Here is a 9,920-nt window from a genome sequence, read left to right on the forward strand (position 1 = left end):
ACAGCCCAGCTGAGGTGAGCTCAGTGGACAGATGCCAAGACGATGCTGGGCTGGCAGGAGGGAGAGTGTTGTGGAGGAAGCCACCCCCCAAAATAAGAAATGTGTGTGTGTGTGTGTGTACGCTTGCACGAGAGACATGAACTTGTGCTTGCCAATCATCAGCCAGTCCCCCGCTCTCTCCCTTGGGCTGGCCGCTGCAGATAGAGAGGGGGGAGAAGCAAGGAGAGCTGCAGGTGCACCACACAGGGAGGGCCAGCCCCTGGGAGGGCAAGGAGGCCATGGCGAGAGCCTGGCAAGCCCTGCGGCTCCTGCTTGCCATGCTGGCAGCCCTGGTGGCCATCACCAACGAAGGAAGAAAAAAAACCTTTTTAAAAGTTGAAGAAATACCCATGACAGAACCCTACGTGGAGGACACAATACAGTTCCTGATCAGCTACTTCAACCAGGAGAATAAGGACGCGTACAACTTCCGGGTCATCCGAATCCTCAACATCAAGAGGCTGGTATGTACAAGCCAGCTGCATTGCTCCCAACAGGCCGGCGGGCATGGGGGCATCCCACTCAAGGGGCCTTCAACCTCACTTAAGTTAAGAGGGCATTTTAAGAGAAACAAGTTCACTAGAGTGGATGAGGTTACTTAAATGATACCCAAGACCAGCAGTCAGCAAATTAAGGCCCAGGGGCCAAATCTGCCTGCTGCCTACTTTGGTAAATAGTGTCATCGGAACCTTGCCACACACATTTGTGTACGTTGTCTCCAGTGGCTTTCACACTACAACAGCAGAGTTACAGTTGTGACTGCCCGTCCTGGCTGGTGTTGAGATGTTCAGCAGCATACCAGTGAAGTACACTAGTTGGGACAGAGACTATATGGCCCACAAACCCTAATATATTTACTATCTGACTTCTACCAACCCCTCCCTAAAAGAGTTGTCACTCGTGTTATCCAAGAGGTGGCTTTGCCAGTGGAGAAAGATCTATTTCTGGTGATTTCTGGTGAGTTCTCCTCAGAGGACAAAAGGAGGCAGAGACATCAGATAGAAGAGGAGAAAGAAGCCCACCAGCCATTTTGGGCTGGATCTATCGCCATTATGTGGCACATAAAGGATCCCCATTACCAAGAGCTACAGGGAAGGGAAAAGAAGGCATGTTTTATCTCTTTGTCCTTTCGACCCACAGATTAGTGACCACATGGAGTATCACATGAACATTGAGATGAGAAGGACCACGTGTCAAAAGTCAGAGACCAAGAACTGTAAATTTCAGGAAGGAAAGCTTTACAAGGTAGTGGGGAAAGTATACCAATTTAAAAACAACTCATTTTTTCAGTGGGTTTTCCTGTGGTTCTAGGATGAGGTGCAGTACCATTATTTGGGATTTTTTAAGTTCCACTTAAAACAAATGTGTGGATTAAAAAAAAAAAAAGACCCATTGCTGTCGAGTCGATTCCAACTCATAGCAACCCTACAGGAAAGAGTAGAACTGGCCCCATAGAGTTTCCAAAGAGCACCTGGTGGATTCAAACTGCTGACCTTTTTGTTACCAGCTGTAGCTCTTAACCACTATGCCACCAGGGTTTCTCTGAAGAGGAAAAGTGAAGGTGAAAGTGAGACTGATTGAGGCCCTGCCTAGCCAGCATTGCTGATTTATTGCTGGAAGGATTGTGAGGAGGAAAGTTCAGAAGGAAGAGCTGAGGTGACCGAGTTGCAAGGGGACAGCCAGTGGACCTTCTGGCATGCCCAACTGAATATCCGAATATCAGCCTGGATAGGACAGACAACCCTGGACTCCTGCCCTCTGCTCCTTCCATATGGAAGTGACTGCAGGAGGAGGAGGAGGTGAGAAAATAAGTCCAGAAATCATCCAACTTCTGGTGGGGATAGGTAGGCAAACCCGCATGTGTGTGATCTGCTGTGGTACCCTTCCCCAATGCAGCCTAGTCCCCTACCTGCTTTATTCCCAACTGAGTGTTGACACTTGGAGGGGGGTTTGCCAGAACCTGGCCCCCAGCAGTACTCCTGCAGTGTGCACAGTCAGGGAGGTTACCATATGTAGAGGCAGCTTTTGGAGGCCTAAGATCCTAGCAGCTGTACGAGTCAATTCACTTTACCCAAACAATTTCAAACTAGGATGACATATGTCCCGCCTTGCCTGGAATACCATTGACTTATGCCCAGCTTTTTTGTGTAATCATTGATAACATCTTCTTTTGCTTACAATGGTTTATATATGTGGTCACCCTAGTGCTAGTAGCCTGGGTCTTCCCAACACAGCACCATGACCATCTTTGGGCTCCCTCTTCACTGTCTGCATGGATGATTCCTTGAAATCTAGCAAGATAGGCCTTTTTGGTTCTTCCCTGGATAAGATCATGAAGTCTCTAAAAAAAAATAATTCAAGGTCACAGTAAATTAAAATTAAAGGAATTTATTGACTTTTTTTTATTGACTTAGGAGGTTGAATTGATGGCGTTAGTTTTGTTTATCTTAAGAGAAATGTAAATACTTAAGCCTCCCACTCCTACCCAGGCGTTTCAAATGAAGAACAGGACAACAAAATCAGAGAGGTAAACATCTCAGAGTCCTTTAGAGGTAACACTAAGAAGTGTTAATGGATAATATGCAAAATATATTTACAGTATTGATTTTTTTATTATGGGAGAAAAAGGCAATAAGGAAAATTTTGGGAGAGCATAGAGAAAGGAGACAGAGAATGTGATGGATGGATGGAGGAAGGAAGGAAAGGAAGGATGGATGGATGCACGGACAGATGGGTGGATGGATGTATGGATGAATGCATGGATGATACATGGACAGATGCATGAACAGATGGATGGACGGATGGACGCATGGACACATGGATGGATGCCTGGATGTATGGACGTGTGGATGGATGGATGCATGGACAGATATATGGACAGATGCATGGACAGGTGCATGGATGAGTGGATAGATGGACAGATGGATGGATGATGGCTGGATGGAGATGGATGGATGGAAGGATGGGTGAATGCATGGAAGGATTTTTGAAAGGCTAGATGGGTAGATGGAAGGATGGATAATGGGTGGATGGATGGATGGATGGATTTTTGAAAGAATGGATGGATGGGTCCAGTAGAGGCAGAGAAAGTAAAAGTGTGAAGAACACATGAATAAAGATGAAATAGGAGAAAAGAACCAGTCGTTTCCATGGTGAATCCATGGAATGGGGGAAGGCACTTTATTTCTACTTTCCAAATCTGACCACAAACAAAGACATTTTCTGGAACGATCCCATAAGTTTGATAATTGCGTGACTTAAATCAAAATAAAGATCAAACCAAATCTGAACTGAAGGGTGGTGAGATGTCGGTGTCATTTCCTTGTCTTACACCCTCTTCTTTCACTTTTAAATGTAACTTGCTCTATTTTAAATATTGTTTCTATTGTCGTTTTTGTTTTGTTTCGTTTGTTTTTTAGCAAATTAAGTGCTTCTTCTCAGTGTTTGTCATACCTTGGTTTGGAAAGTACAAAATTCTGAGCAGAAACTGCACCGATGCCTAGGTATCCTGGAGCACGCACCTATGGCCACCATGCTTGAGAGGGCCCTGCAGTGAGCAGACCACATGGACTGTAGACAATAAACGTCTTTGACCTGTTCTCATAATGTTCTTCATGGTTTTGATTCCATCCTTTCTTTTTCTTTTTTCCAAATACTACAGTTCATCATAATTTAACCTGAAGGTTCTCTGAGCCAGGGCAGTTTTGGAATCCAAATGAGGTGACATGAATAATTCTTGGGCTTATAACCTACATCTGCATGTGAATAGAACTTCAGCCCCATCCTCATATCAAGTAGGATTCTTTAGATTTTAAAATAAGAAGACAAAGAGAAGGGAGAGAAGGGAAGGGAAGAGGCTCAAACTTAGCTGAACAGCCAAGAGATATTTGCAAGTATGGCCCATAATGTATCCCTGAAGGGGCCCAGTAGAGTAACCCCTTCCTCGATTAATGCCTAAAATGAGAAGAAATAATACAAAAAAATTCAGAGATGAGGGCCTTTGTTACTGATGAAGACTAGGCTGAGGGGTGTGCCTTATATTTGCAGACTAGTGCTCTTTCTAATACCAAACCCAAGAATCAGACTTACACCCCCACGCACCAGCAATATTGGACCAGGGAAGGTTTCTGCACCAAGGGATTCCTCTCTGGGAGGAACAAAAGAAAACTTGTGCCCTCTGCAGAAAGGAGGAGGACCTGGGCTGCAATGCCCAGTTTATTCTTCCTAACTATACCAATCGGATTTAAGTGCTCCAGGAGGAGAATGGTTGAGGATGAGAGGCCAGGAATGCTATGTTAAAGGAACTCTTTTTCATGGATGGCAGCACCAGCAGTGGAGAATAAGCACCCCCACACCCCAGCATCTTGGTTCAGGATTTTAAACAATATCACCAGGTCATCTCTCACCCACTTCTTCCACATGGTCTCAAGGTGGCTGCCAGCAGCTAACTGGGCCACGTCTGTCCTCCTTCACATCCAGGAGGAGAAGAAGATCTCATCCCCAGGAGCTCAGGCAAAAGCCCTGGAGTTTAATGCCACTGGAGAACTCTAAGGACAATACACACACACACATACATACATGCACACATACACATACACAGCATACGCCTGAAGAGAAAGGGAGCTGGGGTGTTTAACAAACACTTCCACTCAGTTATTGGCTGAGAGTACCTCCTCTTAGAGGGCATTACACCCTGGAATTCCTGGGATGGGTGACTCCAGGGCATAGCAAGCAGCCAAAGAGTGCCCTCAGCAGAGGGTCCAGGTGCTGGCATTTGGAAGGAAGATGACATATACAGAAAGGGTAAGACCTGAGAGGATACAGGCAGAGCACTGACAGGATACTCCTTACACTATGAACAGTGAACTGAGATGGACAGGAACCACAAGTCTCCACCACTGAAGATGGCTAGGAGCTGTGAAAGAAATTTTTTGTGTGTGGCTTCTACTCTTCCTACCAAGGTTTTGGTGTGCTCAGGGCCCTATTTCAGGTGGGGCTCAGGTGGGATTCCCCTCCACCCACCACCTTTGTAAGTGCTAACCTACAGTTTCCTCTTTAATTGATAATAACAATACTGACTTCCTGGGGTAGTTGTAAGGATTAATGATGATAATGTATGTAATTTGCTTAGCACAACGCAGGTACTCAAATAAATGTTAACTCTTGGTAGGAATACAGGCAGTACAGGTAGTCCCTGACTTGATGCGGTTCCGTTCTGATGACTCCATCACAAGTTGGTTCTGATGTAAGTGGAATATCTAATTTTTTTTTTTTTTTTTTTAGTTTTCACTATTATTGCCTCGTATTCTCAGTACCTTTATAAATCAAGTCTTTGTCTTTGAGGGTTGGAAACATAACATAAAAACTTACAGATATGTTTTAATGTATACATACATAAAAAAGACACATGTCCTTAAAAAAAGTGGATGACATTGGCATTTTGTCAGTTGCGGTAATAACTCCACTTGTGGAAGGTTCTGAGTCATCTGGATTATCCCTGGGAATGGGGATGGCATTTATAGTCAGAAAATTATTGAGAGTTGTCTGTGTGGTCCTTTTACACACTGCAACATTGTATGTACTATACTTTATTAAAGATGCACACACACACACAAAAAAACAGACTGTCGTAAGTGAGGTTCGTCGTAACTTGAATACATCATGTCGGGGTCTAACTGTAGCAGATATGCAATATTAATCAGCATGCAACACTCTTCTGGTATTTTGACTTTTTTTTCTTTGAGGAAGTTATTATTATCCGAGGGAGAGAAAAAGGGAAGGCAGAATGTTTGTGCCTATTAGTCTGTTGGATCCAATGTTTTGTTCTTTTAATTTTTTACGTTGAAATAATTATAGATTCACAGGAAGTTACAAAGTTTTTAAGAAACTGCCAAACTATTTTCCAGTATAGAGAGGCCTCCTATATCCTTAGTCCAGTTTCCACAATGGTTATATCTTACATAACTATAGAAAGGAATCACAACCAGGAAGTTGACACTGAAACGAAGTGTATGGGTAGATCTACATGATTTTATCACACAGGTAGGTTTGTGTAATAAATCACGGTACAGGACTATTCCATCACCATATAGATCTCCATTGCGCTGCCCCTTCCCACCCCACGACATCTCTAGCCCTGGTAATCACTAATTTGTTCTCCGTCTCTATAATATTTCCAGCTTGAGAATGTCATATGGACTCATACACATTGTGATTGGTCCTAATGCCCTGGAGACCCATCCAGGTTTTTGCATGTATCAACAGTTTGTTCCTTTTTATTGCTGAGTGGAATCCCATAGTATAGATGCACCACCGTTTAACTCCTCACTTGTTTTGGACATGTTGTTTTCAGTTTTGGGCTATTACAAATAAAGCTTATATGAAGAATTGTGTGCAGGTTTTGCATGGACATAACTTTTCATTTCTCTGTGATAAACATCCAGAAGTGAAATTTCTGGGTCATACGGTCAAGTGTATATTTAGTTTAGTTGTTTTCTTTTTTTTAAAAGAAGCTGCCAAACTATTTTCCAGAATGGCTCTGTCATTATGTAATATCCCTCTCTGTCCCTGGTCATTTTCTTCACTCTGAAGTCTATTTTATCTGCTACTAATATAGCAGCCTACTTCCTCTCCCCAGGTCTGTTCTAATGCTCACCTTCTCTGCTCAGCTTTGAGTCATGTGAGGGCATGAGCCATAGGCCTCCTTCCGCCAGCAAAGAGTAATAGGAGGCTAAATAGCTCACGGTACAGAGGAGAGTGACACAGTAGGCCAGAGGCCACTGTCCTGGGATAGGCCCATCTGCAAGGTTGGCCTTGGCTAGAGTCTGGGAATTCAAATCATAAACAGTTCCTACACTGATATAAAATGTTCTCTAAATTATAAGAGTGGTGCACTGTGCCTAAACTGTTTATACAAACAATGTGGTTTATGCTGAACACTTGCTTTTCTTTTGAGGGTCTGTAATCTTGGTATGGACCAGGCAGAGGGTGCCTACATGACCAGCCTTGAGTGCTGAAATCTCTAATGAGCTTCACCAGTTGACTACACTTCACGTTGTGTGACTCTACCAGGAGCGGACTCTTGGAAGCTTGCTCCTGGCTTCCTCTGTACTTCGCTCCATGTGCCATTTCTCTTTGCTGATTTTGCTTTGTGTTCTTTTGCTGTAATAAATCTTAGCTATAAGAATGAAAGTTGTGAGTTTCCCTAGTGAATCACTGAACTTGGGTTTGGTCTTGAGGACCCCTAATACTCGCAGATTTTGTACTCTGCAGGTGACACAACCTTGTTTGCTGAAAGTGAAGAGGTCTGCCTATTAATAAGGGCCCTCACCTACCCACACCAGGGACCTGAGGGTTCGAGCCTCCATCCATGCCACCTAGCCACCCACAAAAGAGGTCTGAGGATAGTGGTGCCTACCAATCTTTACAAGTACAAGCATTGGGTGACTGAGGTACAGCTGCAAAGCCCACCCAACAGACCACTGTAGAGAACAGAAACACTCCTTCCTCACTGACACTTGGGGGAAAGCTGTCAGCACCCTGCCTTCCTCAGAGCATGATCCCCTGCTGCTACCAGGAACCAATGCATACAACCATTACCACTGCTCCTCTAAGATAGCAGGTGTGAGCCTAGACCACACATAGGTGACCGACTATCAGGACACCTGAGCTGAATCTATACAAGAACAGCGAATGGACTCCTAGGCTCATATACCTGGTAACAGCTCTAATCATCTGGTAGCAGGACATTAGTGCTTCAAAGGCTCCAATAATCAAGTTAGCTCACTCTAGTAGCCTAAAACTCAAAACAAAACAAAGCAAGAAGCTAGGACACAGTGAGCAAACATAAAATAATTTATTACAATAACTTACAGATGGCTTGGAGACAGCAGTTGATATCAAATCACAAAAAGAAGCAGATAATGATTGCTTCAACAAACTCCCAAAACAGAGAATCAAGGTCTCTCCTGGATGAAGAAGTATTCCTGAAATTGCCAGATGTAGAATACAAAAGACTAATATACAGAACCCTTCAAGACATCAGGAATGAGATCAGACAATACACAGAAAAAGCCAAGGGACACACAGATAAAGCAGTTGAAGAAATTAAAAAGATTATTCAAGAGCATAACGAAAAATTTAATAAGCTGCAAGAATCCATAGAGAGATAACATTCCGAAATTCAGAAGATTAACAATAAAATTACAGAACTAGACAACTCAGTAGAAAGAGGAGCAGAATCAAGGAGCTGGAATACAGAATTGGGGACATGGAGGATGAGGCACTTGGCACCAATATATTTGAAAAAAACTCAGACAAAAGAATTTTTAAAAATGAAGGAACCCTAACAATCATGTGGGACTCTATCAAGAAGAATAACTTGCAATTGATTGGAATACCACAACAGGGAGGGATAACAGAAAATACAGAGAGAATTCTTGAAGATTTGTTGGCAGAAAACTTCCCTGACATCGTGAAAAATGAAAGGGTATCTACCCAAAATGCTCGAAAAACCCCATACAAGGTAGATCCCCAAAGAAAGTCACCAAGACATATTATCATCAAACTTGCCAAAACCAAAGATAAAGAGAGAATTTTAAGAGGAGCAGGGATGAGCGAAAAGTCATTTACCAAGGAGAATCAATAAGAATAAGTTCGGACTGCACGGCAGAAACCATGCAGGCAAGAAGGCAATGGGATGACATACATACAGCATTGAAGGAAAAAAAATGCCAGCCAAGAATCATATATCCAGCAAAACTGTCTCTCAAATATGAAGACGAAATTATGACATTTACAGATAGACACAAGTTTAGGGAATTCGCAAAAACCAAACCAAAACTACAAGAGATACTAAAGGGAATTCTCTGCTTAGAAAATCAATAATATCAGATATCAACTATCAACACAGTAATAGAACGCAGAACAGAGAAACAAGATATCAACTCAGGGAAATCCAAAAAATGAAATAAGATTTTAAAAAATGCTCAAAACAGGGTATTAGTGATGTCAGTATGTAAAAGATGACAATAATCAACAAAGAGGGACTAAAGAAAGTAGGCATAGATCTTCCACATGGAGAGGAAATCAAGACAATATAGGGAGATACAAGTTAGGTTTAAACTTAGAAAAATAGGGATAAATATTAAGGTAACCACAAAGAAGACTAACAATCCCAAGCTTCAAAATGAAAGTGAAGAGGACTTGGAGCACTTACTGACAAAGATCAAAGACTATAGACTTCAGTATGGATTACACCTCTACATAAAGAAAACAAAAATCCTCACAACTGCAATTAACAACATCATGATAAACAGAGAAAAGACCGAAGTTCTCAAGGATTTCATTTTATTTGGATTCACAATCAACACCCTTGGAAGTAGCAGTGAAGAAATTAAAAGATGCATTGCACTGGGCAAATCTGCTGCAAAAACCAAAAAAACAAACCCAGTACCGTCGAGTTGGTTCCAACTCACAGCAACCCTATAGGACAGAGTAGAACTGCCCCATAGAGTTTCCAAGGAGCGCCTGGTAGATTTGAACTGCTGACCCTTTGGTTAGCAGCCGTAGCACTTAACCACTGTGTCACCAGGGTTTCTATCTGCTGCAAAGGACCTCTTTAAAGAGTTAAAAAGCAAAGGTGTCACCTTGAAGACTAAGATGAGCCTGATCCAAGGCATGCTGTTTTCAAATGCCTTATGTGCATGTGAAAGCTGGACAATGAATAAGGAAGACCAAAGAATAATTGACTCCTTTTAATTTTGATGTTGGTGAAGAATATTGAATAGACCGTGGACTGCCAGAAAAACGAACAAATCTGTCTTGGAAGAAGTACAGCCAGAATGTTCCTTACAAGCAAGGATGGCGAGACTACATCTCAC

The 9,920-nt window shown here is 42.6% G+C and overlaps 1 protein-coding gene across 1 annotated transcript; it reads left to right on the top strand.

Moving 5' to 3' along the window:
* Positions 1-278: 278 nt before the first annotated feature.
* Positions 279-4,319, top strand: CST11 (cystatin 11). The gene is made up of 3 exons (XM_003411777.3): positions 279-503; positions 1,180-1,284; positions 3,459-4,319. The coding sequence occupies exons 1-3, from the start codon at positions 279-281 to the stop codon at positions 3,540-3,542; spliced, it is 414 nt and encodes a 137-aa protein (XP_003411825.1). The 3' UTR covers positions 3,543-4,319.
* The last annotated feature ends 5,601 nt before the right edge of the window (positions 4,320-9,920 follow it).

This window comes from Loxodonta africana, chromosome 24, assembly GCF_030014295.1.
Source record: "Loxodonta africana isolate mLoxAfr1 chromosome 24, mLoxAfr1.hap2, whole genome shotgun sequence".
Taxonomy (NCBI): Eukaryota; Metazoa; Chordata; class Mammalia; order Proboscidea; family Elephantidae; genus Loxodonta; species Loxodonta africana.

Excerpts from the sequence above, each read along its gene's own strand:
- CST11 (XM_003411777.3), top strand. The coding sequence starts at position 279 with ATGGCGAGAGCCTGGCAAGCCCTGCGGCTCCTGCTTGCCATGCTGGCA. Across the intron at positions 504-1,179 it reads TCCTCAACATCAAGAGGCTG|ATTAGTGACCACATGGAGTA; the intron begins GTATGTACAAGC and ends TTCGACCCACAG. Across the intron at positions 1,285-3,458 it reads AGGAAGGAAAGCTTTACAAG|CAAATTAAGTGCTTCTTCTC; the intron begins GTAGTGGGGAAA and ends TTTGTTTTTTAG.